Genomic DNA, 18,146 nt, shown 5'->3' with positions numbered 1-18,146 from the left:
CCAATCCAAAGTCAGCATCTCAAGTATTTGTGCATCTCATCTGCCATTCAAATGCAGGAGTAATGGAAATGACAGCATGTGTTATATCCTCAACTAAAACTACCCAAAACTCGGCATCATTATTGCAGCCATGGCTGATACAGATAAAAGCTAACCAGAGTAAAATATCATGAAAGCATAACAACCATGTAAACACTAATAGATAGTAACACCTAAAACATGATTTAAGGAAATGCCAATTAAAGGGAACTCAGGATTTTGCATGATACTGGTGGTGCAGCAGGTAATACAGCTACTTCACAGCTCCAGCGTTCAGGATTTAATCCTGACCTCTCGTGCTGTTTATGTGGAGGTACTACCACTGTCTCTCTTTATGATCAAGCGAGTTTCCTTCAGGTGCTCTGGTTTCCTCACTTACCCCAAAGACATGTAGTTTGTAAGTTAATTGACAGCAATAAACTAACTCACTTATTTCCCTGGCCACAAGCATAAAAAAAATTGATGAGATTGCTCAGACAACTGGCATAAACTCAGATGAATGGTTTATTTTCCCCACATTATAAGAAAATATAATCTTGTTGAAAAAATTAAGGCAAAAGGAATTTGGACTGCATTATTCTTCACAATGTACATTGGTGCACCAACGTGAGATCCCATTCGTGCATCTGCAGCCATTACATACGTTGACTTGCAAAGAGCAGCACGCGTTTTTCACGCGGGAGCGAAAAAGCACTAAAACAGTGCAAGATCGGAGGAGAGCGATCCACAAATGGAATCAAACCCCCCCCCGGAACAAGCCCACCGGAGAAGGAGGTGAGCGAAAAAAACTCTGGGACGACTGCTGAGAGGTTCCCAGGTACCAATGAGGGGGGGCCCCGATGTAGCCCCCCTCCCCCCCCCCAGAGGTGAAGGTGTATAGGAAAATGTCCGGGACAACCAGCGGGATGTTCCCAGGTCCCGATGAGGGGCTGGGGCTGAGGCCAGGAGGCAAGAGCCCAAGGAGGAAGGCCTTCAAGAAGACCCTCTGTAGTGCTTCAACAGTGCCAATAGTCCAGCAGGCCTGCCATGGTACAGTGACCCAGTGTTATGAGTCCAAAGGACCCCAAAACCCAGCAGCAATAGATATTCACCAAGACAAATGGTTACTTAAACAAAAGTTGCTTTTAATTATCTTTAAACATGAAAACAGGATCACACTTTAACTTATCACCATTAACAACTAACCTAACTTAACCCCCTTCTAATTCTCAGCACTGGCTGTTTTTTTGATACTCCAGGACTCTGAGCATGCGATGATGAACCACCCCCTGATAAAAAGATACCCGGATATAAAAAAAATTGGGATGTTAAGATTGTTTTGGACGATTTAAGACTATTGTCACCAACTTCCAGTTTGGACTTGCATAGCCTGTCCCATAAGTTGGTCATGTTAGGGCCTTAATATCAGTCCAGAGGGTACAAACTTTGACTTGTATTCATATGGATTATATCTGTTGGGAGGAGGACTGTTTAAGCATTCAAGTTACAGACATTCTGAAACATAAAAGGCAAGGGAGAATTGGGACAAAATTCTCATTTTATGGATATGGAGAGGATGAATGGTTATGTGTATTGGATTGTTTAAAAAGATACATTTTATGTACAAAACATATTAGGCTAAATGAGAAATACATTTTTATATGTCATAAAAAACTGCATCAGTGGGCTACCTCCCAGATGTTGGCTATGGGAGGTCGAGTGGCTGGAGTGGATATTACTCAGTTTGGGTCTCACTCAACAAGTGACTGCCAATAGGGCCAAAGTCCGTATATGGGATATCCTCTGCCAAGTGGGATGGAGTAATGAGAAAACCTTGAAAAGGTTCTACAATAAGCCTTTAAATTCAGAGGGGCAGAGTTGCACGGCCTCCATCCTACACGCAGCAGACTGACAAAGGCTGCAAACGGGGGACCAATTGAACTGATTATGGTCTGTTGGACCACCCGAAGAGAAGAAGCCACTGGGCTACAAACTCTCACGTTGGTGAACCAACATACATTGCGAAGAATAATGGAACATTAAATGAGCACTTTACTGTGCGAAGTTTGATGATTATTATTCAAGCCATGGGAGTTAGTGAGTCAATGTGCCCATCTCTCCCTCCCTTTCACAATTTCAGATAACGATGCTTGTTATGTAATAAATAATATTCAGTCTCAGGTTTATGTTATGGTTGGTTATCCCCTCTGGACTGTAAAGGAATGGCTGCACATGCGTGGATGGGATCTCACGTTGATCACCAACTCCCATGGCTTGAATAATAATCATCAAACTTCACACAGGTAAGTGGTCGTTTAATGTTCCATTATATGTAAAATATTTATCACAATGCAACTTTGAGCTAATTGACAGTACCTCATCTGAAGTAGTGCATGTAATTTCAATAGTCATAATGGTAAGTTCCTACACAGCAAAGGATATCATGTCTCGGTAGCCATTAAAACAGAACATTCATATTTCTTTTTCTATAAACACAAAAAAATACTGTGAGTCATCAACATCTTCCAGTTGAAGTCCAAGAAATTATATTCCAAGGCTTCAAACATGTCAGCAAAGAGGTGAATCACTGAACAGACAAAGGGTGAATGCAGAAGTTACAATTTACACAAGGATATGTTTGGAATAAACCATCCACGAAATCACCATGAAAGCAGATAAGAGAAAGATTAAAGGGTGCAAATTTTTAAATCCTTTATTTTTGAATAAACCTTTGAATAACAAGACCAATGAGCTGAGTTAATATCAAAAATACAAAAAATCTAATTGAATTTTGGATTAACAATGATTGATTCTGTTAATACCATATATTTTGGTAAACCTTGGATTGGCACACACATGGGGAAAACAAACAAAACTTTATCACAATTCAAGGTCCAGTGACCGAGCTGGCCTTGCTGGGATTTACCAGCAACACCAGGAAAGTGTCTCCCTAATTTTCCAGAAAAGTAAACCTGGCATAGGATTGGTGAATCAATTAACTTTGTTGGGAATTTAACTTGTGAAATAAGAGGAAAAGAGAAAGACAAACACCTTCTTTAAATTATTTCAGTTTGAATTTTATCATTAAGTGCACTAGAGTGGAGGAACTGCAAATGAATCACCATTTTAACTGCCAATACTATTTGGATCTCTGGATGATGGGAAGGCAAAAGAGAAATAACATGTATTGCAACTCGTGCTATTACATATGACAGGGAGTAGTATGTGGGAACAGAAGAGCAATCTCTTCAAAATGTTGAATGTGGGGAATATATGCATTTTGTGGTGAAATGTTTGGTGCTGACAGAAATTGCAAAAGATGATCTGATGAATATGAAGCTGGTTGGGTGGAAGGGACCTTTGTTCTTTTTCCGTCCAATAGAAGGGATAAAAGCAAAATTGCAGAAAACAGATGAGGTCAAAGGCTCTGTCCACTATGGAAAGAGCAAACCATATTTTTAGAGGCATTTCCACCAACTATCTCATCACTGGGGAACATACATCAAAGACAGAGGAACTGAGAGAATAGATAGAATCTTCACTTCAATTTAAGGACTCTGAGCAGTGTGGAAGAATTGAGAGATTTTGGTGTCAGTGTCCAGAGGACACTCAAGCTGTTGCATAGGTTGATAATGTTAAAAAAATCATATGGTGTTTTAGCCTTCATTAACTGTAAGATCGAGTTCATGAGCCATGTGGTAATAATGCAGTTGTACAAGACTTTAGTGAGTCTCTACTTAGAATATTGTGTTCATTTCTGGTTACTTCACTGCAAGAAGGATGTGGATGCTATAGAGAGGGTGCAGAGGAGATTTACAAGGATGCTGCTTGGATTGTAGAGCATGCCTTGTGAGAACAGGCTTAGTGAATTTGGAGCGATGGAGAACGAGAGCTGACCAAATGTACAAGATGAGAGGCATTAATTATATGGATGGCCAGAGGCTTTTGCCCAGGGTTGAAAAAGCTAACACAAGAGGGGCACAGTTTATGGTACTTGGGAGTAAGTACAGGGGAATGCAAGAGGCAAGCTTTTCACACTGGTGCCAGCAGCAGAGGTGGAGGCAGGAACAATAGAGTATTTAAGAGATAATTAGATTGGTACATAGAACTGAGAAAATTAGAAGCCTATGCAGTATGTAAATTCTAGCAGTTGTTAGAGTAGGTTATTAGGTTGATAACACTGGGCCAAAGGCTTTATACTATAGAACACTATGCTGTAGATTTCTATGTTCCAAGTCTAACCAAATAATCCATGGGCCTATTGTGGATGTTGATGGCTGGTCCACCCCCCAAGGTGGAGATTCAGAAGATGAAGAGTCAGAGATGGACTATGCGAAAGTGAGAGCAGGGTTCAAATTGGATGCAAAAAGTCTCATGAGTGCAGAAAGCACTAGAAAGAATTGGCAGAGTGGGACCCTAACAATGAGCACTGGTTTGTCATTTAACTCAAGAAACATCTGAGCAGGGTGACTCAAAGTTCACGTGCATACAATTTTCAGTGAAACTACATTGATGTTAGCAATCTGAGGGAGGAACCTTGGATGGCTTCCCACTCTCCACATCCACGACTAGCTAACTCAAAACTCTATCACCTCCATTATCAGTGATAAAAAGCTCAAAACAAAAATATGGATTTTCATTAACACAATGTTAAGTTTCCATTATTACAGATTGGTAAGTTTATTGCCATCTCATTGCACAAGTACAACCCAACAAAAAAGCGTTTTACGGTCCTTGGTGCAGAAACACGCAGACATACAACCAGACATAAAACATATGCAGACAAACAATACATATACAGGACAAGTATTTCACCTATACAAATAAATAGTTTCATGAAAGAGTCTCAGATGGTTAGTGTGAACAGTTCAGATAGTCGTTAAGCATTCTCACTGCCCATGGGAAGAGCTGTTCCTCAGCCTGGAGGTGCTGGCTCTGATATTCCTATATCTCTCTCCCAATGGGAGCAGCTGGAAGATGCTGTGTGCAGGATAGAAGGAGTCCTCAATGATTTTGCACGCCTTCTTCAGACAACAATTCCACTAGATCGTCGATTGAGGGGGGAGGGGGTAGGAAGGAGACTCCAGTGATCCCGCTTTCCACTCAGTCCTGTAGATTGACCTCCGATATATTTCTCCTCAGCAACTGTGATGCAGTCAGCCAAAATGCTCATGATAGATTCCTGTTGGTTGACATAATAGTGGGCGGTAGCCTTGACCTCTTCAGTCTTCTCGGGAAGTTCAGTTACTATTGTGCCTTCTTGACAAATGAGGAGATGTTGAGTGTCCATGATAGGTCACTTGTTAAGTGAACTCCAAAGAACTTGGTGCTCTCTACTAAAGAGTTGTTGATGCGCAGTGGAGGATTGCCCATATCGAGAGTCAGGTTATTACTCTCATACCCTTTCACAAGATTTTAAATCTCTTCTCTGTAAAGGACTCATTGTTGTATACATTAGATGTATGCATTTGTCAAGTGATCCATTCAAAAATGAAAAAAGTCACCTACATGGTTAATATTTTTTTAAATTGCAGGTACTGGAAATCTAAAATAACAATTTTAAACCAGTATCAAATCTCGAGGTTATTCCTCAAAACCAGGAGGCAATGCAATCAGTCTGCAGGAATGACACAAGCTTTCATTTGACCAATATTTTAATTCATCATCCAACTCCCACTCTAACTTTGCTATCCATAGCCTTTGCACTGATATAACAAAGGCCAATAAAAGCAAAAAAATTCCTCAGTTACATTATGATTGCACTGAAGTAAAACAAGAAAGTCTGCACACACAGTGGTTGAAGTAAAAAGCAAAATGCTGGAGAAACTCAGGTCAAACAGTGTCCTTTATATAGCAAAGATAGATACATAACCTATTTTTTGGGTTTGAGCTCTTCATCGAGGTATGGAAAAAACTGCATTGGAACCTGCAGGACTCTATAAAATACACAGAAACTCAAAAGAAAATGGTCAGTCAACATTTTGGGCTGGAACCAACCCGAGACATTGACTGACCATTTCTCTCCAAAGATGTTATATGACCCACTGAATTCCTCCAGCTTCTCAATGTTTACACAACATTTCAGCATCTGCATTTTATGCCTCTCTGCATAAAATTCTCTCGTTTTACATAATCTGTTCTTTGTTTTTAGGAGAACCAATAACTTTTGCCTACCATCCTTTTTTTTCCCCCTTTCTTTTATCGACTGGTTTGCTGTGCAAGAAATTCCTTTTATTCTACCTCTTCAATCTTCTCTGCCACCCATACTAATTAGTTTCTCTTTCTCAGTTCCAATTAAGAACCTTGGTCTCAAATCAATAACTGTTTTTCTTTCCACAGAAGCTGCCTGGCCTGCTGAGTCTTTTCAACATTTTTGCTTTTATTATATACCAATGATGTTCACTCGCTATTCTCCCCTCCCTCCACATGTGAAGCTTTTGTGGTGTTTTCTATAGTTAAGTGCACATAAATAGTTTCTTTTGTGCATTACTTTCAGTTTTGTAGTAATTCTGGAGAAAGATTTTCTGTCATACTAATGCACAATATTTCCAACTACCAAAGCAATACACGAAAGAGAATCATTTAAAACAACTACAACAGGCTACGCCACTTGAGTTATGAAATTATTAATAATCCAAGTTTTTAAAGCAGTACCAAATTTAGGCAATGGCTGACTGGATAATTTGAATATTTAATAATTGATATTCTTATTCACCAAGATGTGGCTGGGGTAAGAGGACTCCAGTGATAGGGAAAAGCTAGAATAACTGGATCTTTATTTCCAAGAACTCAGAGGCTGACGGTGATCTTGGAGTTTGATTAAATCATGAAAGGCATGGATGAAGTGACTGTGCACAATGTTTTTTCCCTTGCTTAGATGATTCTAGAGCAAGAGGACATGGGCTTAAGATAAGGAGGAGCGTTACAATGGTTCTGACAAACAGTTATCACTCTGAGGGTAGGCCATATCTGGAATGAGAAGCCAATGTATATGATAAAAGCTGTAATAATTTTGACATTCATAAGGCGTTTGTATTAGTTATGTGAATAGGAAGTGCTAAGAAGGATATGGACCAAATGCAAGTAAATAGGATTGGCCAGAATGCCAACTTGGTCACCATGGACAAATTAAGCCGAAGTGCCTGTTCTGTGCTGTATGACCATCTAGTACAGTGGTTTTCAAACTGCCACCCTAAACTCACATTCCACCTTAAGAAATCCCTATGCCATAATTGCTTTGTAATTGGTAAGGGATTTCTTAAGGTGGTGTGTGAGTGGGAAGGGAATGTTAAGAATCTCTGCTCTAGACTCAATTGTTACTGAAATATTTTGCTTGAGAAAAATTGTCATTTGGCCCGTTTCCTTTGGAGTTATGAAACCGTACACATAATGAGCCCATTAGATACAATTAAAACAGTTGTTTTCAAACCTTTTTCTTCCTACTCTCAGACCACCTTAAGCAATCCCTTACAGAGGCGTAGGGATTGTTTGTGGAATGTGAGTTTAGGGGGCAGTTTGAAAACCACTGATCTAGTATATAGCAATACAAAGATATCTGAATGGAACAATAATTTTCAACTATTATTCTGCAATAAATTTAAAACTATTAAGTAAATGACTTACATTGTATAAATCAGCTGCCAGTTTCTCAATGTACTGTTTCAGTTTATCCGCTGTTTTTAAACCATCCTGAAAGAAACTTTTAAAAAAAAAATGACATTTGGGAATCAGAAACAAATCAGCAATTAAGTGATGAAATTACCACATGTCCTATAGATTTTTTTTAAAATAGATAAAATTCTTTACATTTCTTCAAATTTTTTTTGGGGGGGAGAAAAACATTAAGCTAGGTCATCCAACAACCTATCTAACAAAAAGTAAATAGCAGGTAACCAAATTAGCGAAATAGTCAATTGACGATGAGCCACCAAAGTCAGTAAAGAACCATACAATTGAGATGCTCAATCTCCAGGCCTTTGCATCTGTGTACAGATTTCATTTTGGTCAATTGAAACAATAAAGGATGAGTGAAATCTCAAGGAGGACCAAGACCATGAATTAGTCTGGGACTCTGATGGAAGGATGTTTGGGAGGTTATGGATTTTCTGAATAATTTTTTGAATTATAATTTGCCCAACATTCTAGCCAACAAGAAAATATTTTGGGCAATTAATTAAAGGCTCAAAAGATGACCCTTCTTATAAAGATAACTTAGCTTTTCGAATCCTACTTCATCCCAGCTGAGTGAAGTGATTCCAGTGGAATCTCTTTTATGACAAGGAGGAGAATAGATCACACACACCCCAAAATCAGAATTTGCCGAAGTCAGCATGCCAAACTCAATTCAGCTGAATCACATCTCTTAAATATGGCATGCTACACCTAAACCACAAAGTGAAAGATGTAGATTTCAGGCTTGATCCCTTGTTTATATATTTTAAAATTTTAAAAGATTACAAATCAAAGGAATTCCAAAGTTATAAAAAATATTTGTTACATATTCTGAATATTGCAAGAACATTTATCTGAACAACTTTCACAATTCCTACTTTTTAAAAAAAAAGTCAAAACTACAAAAGGGACAATTTTAATCCAATCCTCAGGACACAAATTTGCACAATTTCGATGCAAATATTGCCATGCGACTTCCACGAGTCTCTAAACAAATTATTCATATCAGAGTTCAAAAATGGTAATCAATTTTTAGATTATTAAATAATTATTCAAAAGTCAAGTTTGTGAGATGTTTGAAGGTCATTTTCATTCTTTTTTTATTTAATATTTGCATTACTGCACATTTCCTCCAAGAAATGTATTCGTACCTCATTGTCCCTAATGTATGCTGGCATTTCATAAGATAGCATGAAATGCAATATAAACATGATTCTCTTTCATTACTTGTGTCAAACTGCTTTGAATTGAAACAGAATTAAACCCAACATACAGCTGGAAAGATGTTCCAGCTGTACCTTCTCCTGTTGTTCAAATCTGTCTCATTCAACAGAAATTCACAAGTAAACTACTGGAGAATTAGTAACTGTAGGAAGACCCTCTTTCTCATTAATATTTGATTTTCAGATCTCCATGGGAAATTAAACATCAGATATTATTTCAAGGATGGCATGTTGATGAGGAAGTGGAGACCACCTAATATTCCTGCCAATGAAAAATGGGCAGTTTTCACCAGGTTTTAGTTCCTAAAGCCTGTAGGGATGAAATTTTAACCTTGGCCCATAACATCCCTCAGAAAAACTATGTTCAAGATTATGAAACAATTCCATTGGCCTCGTTGAAGAAAAGAAGTTGTGATATTTTGCCAGGCGTGTCACATTTGTCAGGTTGTGAGTAAACCTAATCAGGGTCCCCCAGTGGCTCTGTTAAAACCCATTCCTGCTTTTGGCAAACCCTTTTCTCAAGTTATTGTGGACTGTGTTGGCTCATTGGCCAAGACAAAAGCTGGGAATCAGTATTTGTTAACTGTCATGTATCCATCCTCCCGGTTTCCAGAAGCAATATCACTTAGAAATATTAAAGCTAAAACTGCATCGAAAGGTCCTGTGAAATTTTTCACTTTAGTTGGTTTACCTAAAGAAATCCAATCAGACCAGAGAAGTAATTTTATGTCAGGACTGTTTCAGCAGATAGTTTATAAATTGGGAGTTAAACAGATCACGTCATCTGCCTATCATCCAGAATCTCAAGGGGCCTTGGAAAGGTTCCATTCAACCATAAAAACCATGATGAGGACCTATTGTATTGAGAATGAGAAGGACTGGGATGAGGGCGTCCATTTGCTTTTGTTTGCAATGAGGAAGTCTGTACAAGCTGGTGTTTGGACATCAAGTTAGAGGACCTTTGGTGTAGTTGAAGGAACAATACATTAATGAGGATATGCTGTTGAATTTGTTCGATTATATTTCAAAATTTAAATATTATTTGCAGAAAGACTGTAAAATAGCTGAAGAGAATTTAAAATTTCAAAGCAAAATGAAGGGATGGTGCAATTTTAAAAAAGGCCAGAGTGAGACTTTAAACCAGGGGATAAAGTGTTAATCCTTTCCCCCAACAAATTCCAATCCTCTTAGGGCAAAAATTTTCAGCCCCGTAATTAATAAATTAATTAAGGTAAATTAAGTCAATTACGTAGTTAAAACACCTGATCAGAGACATAAAATGTAGAGTCGCCATGTTAAAACCTTACTTTGAGAACTTGGCTTTTAGCAAGGAACAGTCTTCACCGGAGGTATTGGTTGTTGATAAAATTGTGAAGTTTAGGGATCATGAGATGATACAAGCTGACCCTTGTGAGGTTCATTTCAAAGAAAACATTGTACCAGTTCATCCACCTAATTTGAGTACTTTGCAGAATTTGGATGATAAGTTGGCTCATCCTCAGCTCCAAGAAAAGGAACAAATAAAACAGCTACTTTTAAAATTTCGGAACCTATTTCCAGATGTGCCTAAAAGAATCCCAATAACTTGTCACAATGTTGATGTTGGAGATGCCAAACCTATCAAACAACATCCATATCGAATGAATGTGGAAAAGTGTAAACTGGTAGATCAAGAGATTGAATATATGTAAAGAATGATATTATTAGATTTTGTACCTCAAGATGGAGTTCACCTTGTGCCTAAATCAGATGGGATGGTTAGGTTTTGGACTGATTATTGAAAAGTTAATGCAGTAACAAAGACACATGCTTCTCCTATCCCTAGGGTGGGGATGGTGTGGACAAAGATGGAAAGGCTAAGTTTCTTACGAATTTGTACTTATTAAAAGGTTACTGGTGTGTTCCCTTAACAAAGAAAGATAAAGAAATTTCTGCATTTGTGACCCCGTCAGCTTTATATGAATATAATGTTTGACTCTTTGGAATGAAAAATGCTCCAGCAATATTCCAATTCTGTGATTAAAGATTTAGAGCATATGACTGCTTATATTGATGATTGGTGACAGGGAATGGCACCTTGGATGCACATATCACTGAGTTAGAGAAATTGTTAGATAAACTTTCAAAGCGAACCCTTAGTGTTAATTTAGTTAAAAGTGAATTTGGCAATGCTACTGGGACTTATCTTGGTTATGTTGTTGGTCAAGGCAAGTTGGCACCTGTTCAGCAAAGGTTCAGTTGAGTTCTGAGTTTCTCGTCCCCACTGGTAAGAAAGCTGTTAGGAGGTTTTTTGGGTATGGTAGGGTGTTATAGAAAGTTCTGAAAAAATTTTGCTGATATCACCCTTCCCTTGACTAACCTTCTGAAGAAGGGTTAAAAGTTCATTTGAACAGAACTTTATCAGGGAGCATTTAAACTGAAAGCCATTTTATGTAACCAGCCTGTGCTTAAGTCATCTGACTTTGAGAAGCCATTTTCTTTAGCGGTAGATACTAGCGATGAAGCTGCAGGAACAGTGTTATTACTGCAGAATGGTGGTGATGATGATGATGATCACTGGCTTACTTATCCAGGAAATTCAATGAGCATCAAAACAATTATTCTACTATAAAAAGAATTATTGTCCATTCTACTGGCTTTGCAGCATTTCAATGTTTACATCTGCACAGCTCAGGAACCATTTGTGTATACTGACCATAATTCTTTAGCGTTCTTGAGTAAAATGAAAAACAAAAATAGGGCGATTGTGAAACTGGAGTTTAATTCTGCAAGAATATGATTTAATGATAATTCATATTAAAGGCAAGGATAATGTAATTACTGAATGGCTTTCAAGATGTTAAGTTTATAATGTTGCTCAAAAATATACTTTCTGTATTATATCATAACAATAGGTGTAGTTTTTTTTAAATGTAGGCTGGATTTAAAATTTCATTCTTAAAAGCTCAAAAAAAATTTTTTTTGGGGGGGGGAGGTGTTGCAAGTTCCCATTTATTTTAATGAGCGTTACTTTGGGGGTTAGTTCAGGGTGAAAAACATTCACAGATTTCATAACAACATATTTCCAGACTAAGAAGTACCAGTGAGTCCAAACCTAAAATAGAGTTAATGTTTTCAACTGAGAACCAGAACCATGGATGTTTATTCATGGAAAGACATCTGGTGAGAAAGAAGTCATATGATTATGAGTCATGTTTTTGGTACATTGAAACAAACAGAATTCAGTATCATTAGCAAGTCAGTTAAAGACACAGAAGTGTGAAATGGATACTTCTGCAGTTTTTCCTTGTCAGTGGAAACAGTGATCTTCTGTGACAAATATTCATTTTGATTGACCCATATCTGGGTAAAGGAAGCAGAATTGCTTCATTTGGATCATGACCATTCTGATGGTCATTTCATTTGACCCTTGCCTGAGTTTTTAGAAGTATTGTGGAAGTTGCGTGTTTTGTTTCCCCTATGCAATGAAGAGAAGAGTTGTGACAACTTTTCATATGAAAGAATATTTTTTCTGGAAGCAACTCGACAAGGATTTGAGTTTTGAGCAGACTGATCACTCAGTGTCTCATCTCCTTAATAATAACTTCTGAACATCAGTTTAAAAGTTCTGAGTTTCAACACAGGATTTCTAAGACTCAACTTTAGGATTTGACTTTCCAGAATTGTGCCTAAGCTGTAATGATTTGGAAAATCCACACACACACACACAGGATATTTGCACATAGTTGTTAAATTTAGATTTAAATAAGATGTTATATTATTAGTCATTAAAAATATTGTTTTAAAAATAACACCGTCTTGGTGAATTTCTATTGCTGCTGGTCTATGATGTTACATATCAAAGAGTGAAATCAACTCAATTGAAAAAAGGAGAAAATTACTCACACCCCATGTGTTTTGAGAATGAAATCCACCCAGGACTCAGTAAAGCTTCCTTGCCCCACAATGCTCAAGCAGAAGCAATCATATTTTGAATATTTTTGCTGATCAATGAAATGAGTCAATCATATTTGTAAAATAGAATGAAGTAAAAGGGAGAAGACATGCTGGGACCAGGGAAGCAATTAAATCCAAAATATTACAAATGTTGAAAATCTAAATTAAAAATCTGAAATAAAAATTGGAAATACTGGGAATACTTAGGAGGGCAGGCAATTTCAATAGAAAGAGAGCAGTTAACATTTCTGACTAGTGATTATTTAATGAGAATCAGGGAAAATTTCTGTTTCAGAGAGTGGAGGAAGGGCAAGGATAATAAAAGGTAAGAACTGTAACAGTTCCACGCTGACCTCTGACTCGGGGCTTGCTATATTGTTCAATGAAGCTCAATGTAAACTAATGGAACAAAACCATCTTTCAAATGGCTTCAGAACAAAGAATTTAACAATTTCAAATAATTGACTTTTCAGCCTTGTGTATCACATTTCCATGATGAAAATATTTTTCTTCTTTCAGTTTTTCAAAATTCTTCTAATTTACTTCTCCTCCAGACATACCTTGACCACTGATTCTTCAGCCAGCAACAGTTCCATTACTGATGTAATTCAACCTCTTCTTGACTCCACATATTTCCCTCCTCTATGCCTCCTCCCTCTTTCTGCAATTCAAAGCTTAATTTGTCCTAGTTCTGATGAAAATTTAGGGAACCAAAATGTAAACTCTTTTTTTCCCTCCCAACTCAAAAATTGTATTTCAACTGATGCACACTCCCAGCACTGTTTTTATTTTAGTCGTTAGCACATTTTCAGGAGGCAATTTTTATGCGATGCTTAGGGAACCCTCATCTCATGGGCCACCTGACCACACCAACTCTATAACATCTGGCTGACCAAGGCTCATTCAGCCTAGTTGAGATTACTGATTCACACAGCATGTAAGGTTTAAATAAGAGAATAATTTAAAAACTTACTTGCATTGTGCATGATAATATTTGATAAGATTCTGGAGTAGATCCACACCTTTTTTGGTCTTGATTTCATTCACTTTAATGAGATACTTGCCAAAAAAAATAATTAAAAGAATGAGTACACTATTTGCAATTGTAGTAATACTTGCAAATAATTTCTCTTATCAGGTGCAATGTTAATAATTATTATTGTTGTCTTACAACCAAATTCATAATAGCCAAGAGCTCATACAGGATTTTTTATAAAAATTATGCTAAATTGAAAGAATACTGCTTAGTATCATATAGTAACCAATTAGCGACTTGCTCACAATTGCATTGCATATTACAGAAATAGAAGATTGATGGGATAGTATTGGCCTCATTGGCTGACAAAATAAATTAGCCAAACACTGTAATCCTCAAAATAACTGAGGAAAGAAATCTTAAATTTAAAATGATAATTCAGAAAACAAAAAATGTTTCATACATTTTCAAATCAAAGGCAACCTATGACATTGCTGCAGTCCAATCTAATACATTCTCTAACCCTTAGTTGAGGGAGCCTAAAATAAGCATCTTCAATTCAGTTCACAGAACAGCTCCTTAAAAAGATTCCTAAACTGATGCTATTTGTCAAAATCAGAAACTCTTTTGTAATGCTGCATATGAAAGCTACAAAGTGTTCTGTAAAATTATATAGTCAATTCCTCAGAGAATTGGTTATCAGTGTCTTGTCTAATTTATCTCCCCCACCCCCCAGCATTTGCCAAGGTGAAACATTTACCAGGTTCTCCCTCTGGTAAATTAAAGGACTTACAGATTTACTGATTCTACAAAAGTGACCAATCATTAATTGCACAAGATTTTACATGATTGAGAAACTATTTTGCTGATTCATCTGCCTTAACCATATTCTTTCTGTATGGTTTCAAGATGTGGCTCAGTGCAGTTTAGCCAGCAAAGAGTCCCTCCATGGCAAGCAGATGGCTGGAATCATAATGACCAAAAACACCAAGATCCCAAATTCACCAGTTGTGAAAGCTTACACTGAAAACAAATGCTCACAACACATTCATGAGGAAAAAATCCAACACTCAAAACTGATTTGAAGAAATGCACATCCCTCCTGAAAATCTTTTGCCAATCTATGACTGTTCATTGATGAGAAGAATATTCAGCTTGGCAATGAAAACTTTGAGCCCATGCATTGGGAGCACACAGAAATTCCGCACAAGTAGTGGACCACCTCAAAAAATCATCAGTTCACCAGCCCCATCATCCACAGCTGCCCCATCTCCGACTACACATTGGATTTATTAACTACCTCAAACTACAAAACTCTAAATGAAAGTAAATTCTTCTTAACCCCAAGGGACTCCCCAAAAGGAAGAAAACATCTGGGACATACTGAAAAAAAATTACAAATTAAATGAGCATGTATTAAATTATAATGTTAAATACACATAGAGAAGCAATAAAATGCACTTGAACTAACCAAATAAAAATAATACCATTCTTTTTGCAGCCTTTTTTTAAATATATTGATTCTAACTGCAGGCACTATACTGACTGACTGAGCAGTTTCCTAGTCTGAGCTGGAAAATCTGTGCCCATCATATTTTATGAGGAGTCCAAAACCTAGGACAGCTAGCATTAGTAATGGCTTAGTTTAAGATTCCGATGTTAGCTTAAGCCAGTAACAAACCTCAGGTCATTGCCAAGAAATGTGGACAAGTCTAACAAGTCTCAGCATCCTGGCTACAATCAAGATGTTGAAAAATTATATATACACACAAAGATTCTCTACAAATCAAACTCTCTCTCTCAATTAGCTTTGCTTTCATGTTGCAGAGATGTATCCATGTAGTACTCTCTCTTTTTTATTGTTGCATAAGCACTATGTTATGCATGATCCCACTGTTTTGTAAATATCACATTTTTTTTCAGCTCTGCTGCTGCTTTTCTCCCTTGTTAACTGAATACATTTATTAGGTTTCTTGGTAGATCCAAGAAAGAACTAGGTCATCCAACAAAATATTGAAAGCAAGATCAGTAACATGGCCCAAGATAGCCAGACATCTACAGATGAAATGATAATCAAAGAGGCAAGAGGTATCCCAGCACTGAAAGAAACCCATGAAAAGCATGTTTACAACAACCAGCAAGCAAAAGCGCCAGGAAATTAAGCAAAAAAATACAAAGCTAATTGTCCGGAGCTTTTGCATTTCTAGTGGAAAAAAAATCCTAAAACTATTAAAATTATATCCTTCAAGTTCTAAAAATGTGGAATACATCAAGTCAGAAAAAAAATGGTGCATTAGAGACAAACTTTCATCTAATCTCTAACCTCACACATCTGGAGCTGAAATACCCGTCGCTCCTTTTCCATTTCTTCTGCTATTTCAGCTCCTGTAATTTCAGTCCGAATCATCCCATGCTGCTTTGCATGTTCTCGTTTCTCTTTCTCAATTTTAGCACTGCAACAGAGACAAGATTTTTATTCCTAATTTCTGGCATACACAAGAAAATTCCCATCACATCACTAATCGATAATTTCCCAAAGAAGCTATTTGGTGGTTTAGCTAGGTAACATTTAAAATTTCATAAAATTCACATACAGTAGAAGTCCTAAAATCTGGACTGTTCGGGGATTGGGTCGGGCCAGATTTTCGTATTCTCGGGCAATACTTTTAAAATTCAAATTTAAGGAGGACTAAAGAAGAAATGAACAGGTAAATTTTGGTAGTTTATTCATTAGTAAATACAGCATGCTTCATTTATCAAAATGAGCAGTTTTAAAGAAAAATAAAGTCAACACTTGACAAAAATGTAAACATAAAATGCTTTCTCTTCATAAAAGAGCATGTAATACTGTGATGTAATATTTTTAAATGTATTTGGGAGATAAATTGGTAAAAGTATAGTAGGTTACATACATGCACATTTTAAAACATCATATTTGAAATACGGATTCATATTCAGTGACTTTACATAAACTTTGGAGAAAGCTATTCACATTTCACAAGTAGATGCTAATTGAAATGATGTCATGAAATGAATGGACTGGAGAACATTTTTACAAGACTTCTGACCTTTCTGCAAAGTGCTCACTTCTTATTTACCTACAAACAACAGATGGGAGCAGAAGACTAACTCCTATTGTTTGAAAGAGAGCGAGAGAGAGACTCTCAGCTGAAACAAGGAGGAGATACTGGTTGGAACTTAAGCAGAAACTCCAGAGTGGCAGATGGCTGGAAGTGCTATCTGTCTGATGTTTCTCTTGGGATAAGAGAACAGAAAGGTACTCTGTGGTAGCCTGAAAGAAAGAGGTTATTATCTGGAGAACACTAATGGGGCAAGTTTCATCAGCAAGACCTTGAGGTAACTAATGGTGGTACCTCAGTTGTGGAAATCCTGGAACAACAAATCTCTCTCTGCAAACCTACAAAGAACCTTCCTGAGCAGTAAACATTCACCTTTCGAGCACCAAAGTTTGGTGAACTTTATACATGTTAAATTCTGTGCACAGTAGAAGAATTGCCTGCAACTAGAGAACTTGGAAGAATGAGAAGTGAGATTGAACTGTGAACCAAAGAACTTTTCTTAATTTTTTTTTATATACACACATTACATACAAGTGCGCTTAGAATTATAAGAATTGCCTGCAACCAGAGAACTTGGAAGAATGAGAAGTGAGATTGAACTGCGAACCAAAGAACTTTTCTTACATTTTTAAACACATTTCGTACACATGCGCTTAGAATTAGAAGGGGGTTAAGTTAGTTTAGTTAAGTTAATAGAGATAAGTTAAAGTTTGATTCTGTTTTTATGTGTAAAGATAATGAAAAACAACTTTTGTTTAAGTAATTGCTTATCGTGGTGAATATCTATTGCTGCTGGGTTTTGGGGTCCTTTGGGCTCATAACAATACTTGAAATTATGTTTAAAAATTAACATTGTAAAAGAAAAATACAGTATATAAATGAATTTCTTTGTGCTAAGATAACCTGCATTAAGCATGGTCACTTGTTGCCGCTGTGAATCTGTGGCACGCACACACACACAAAATTTTTTAAGTTTAAGAGTCTGGAATCTCGGGTGGACTGATTTCTGGTAACCAGATTTTTGGACTTTTACTCTTTATAGTTTCTATGACATCCACATGTTTGAACATTGTTGATCTTCATCGTATATATTCAGACCTGATATTTCTAAAATGTAGTGATTAGCACATACATTTCATTGTACATTGCAAGGATTGTGGTAGTTGTAACCGGGTAGGATTTAAGTTTTACTTCACAATTACTTCATCATTTTATGGACCTGGCATATAATTCCAAAATTAC

General features: G+C 37.0%; 1 protein-coding gene across 16 annotated transcripts in view; it reads right to left on the bottom strand.

Moving 5' to 3' along the window:
• Positions 1-18,146, bottom strand: part of LOC138755133 (arf-GAP with SH3 domain, ANK repeat and PH domain-containing protein 1-like) — a 479,430-nt gene that overhangs the window by 141,592 nt on the left and 319,692 nt on the right. For all 16 annotated transcript variants that reach the window (XM_069920508.1, XM_069920497.1, XM_069920511.1 and 13 more), the window contains 3 exons: positions 16,148-16,277; positions 13,822-13,907; positions 7,642-7,717 (listed from right to left, as the gene is read on the bottom strand). In XM_069920508.1, coding sequence (XP_069776609.1) covers positions 7,642-7,717; positions 13,822-13,907; positions 16,148-16,277 — 292 coding nt within the window. The remainder of the gene's footprint in view (positions 1-7,641; positions 7,718-13,821; positions 13,908-16,147; positions 16,278-18,146) is intronic.

The sequence above is a fragment of the Narcine bancroftii genome, chromosome 2 (genome assembly GCF_036971445.1).
Source record: "Narcine bancroftii isolate sNarBan1 chromosome 2, sNarBan1.hap1, whole genome shotgun sequence".
In the NCBI taxonomy this organism is placed as follows: domain Eukaryota; kingdom Metazoa; phylum Chordata; class Chondrichthyes; order Torpediniformes; family Narcinidae; genus Narcine; species Narcine bancroftii.
The sequence above is the reverse complement of the archived record's forward strand: the minus strand, read 5'-3'. Positions and strand labels throughout refer to the sequence as shown.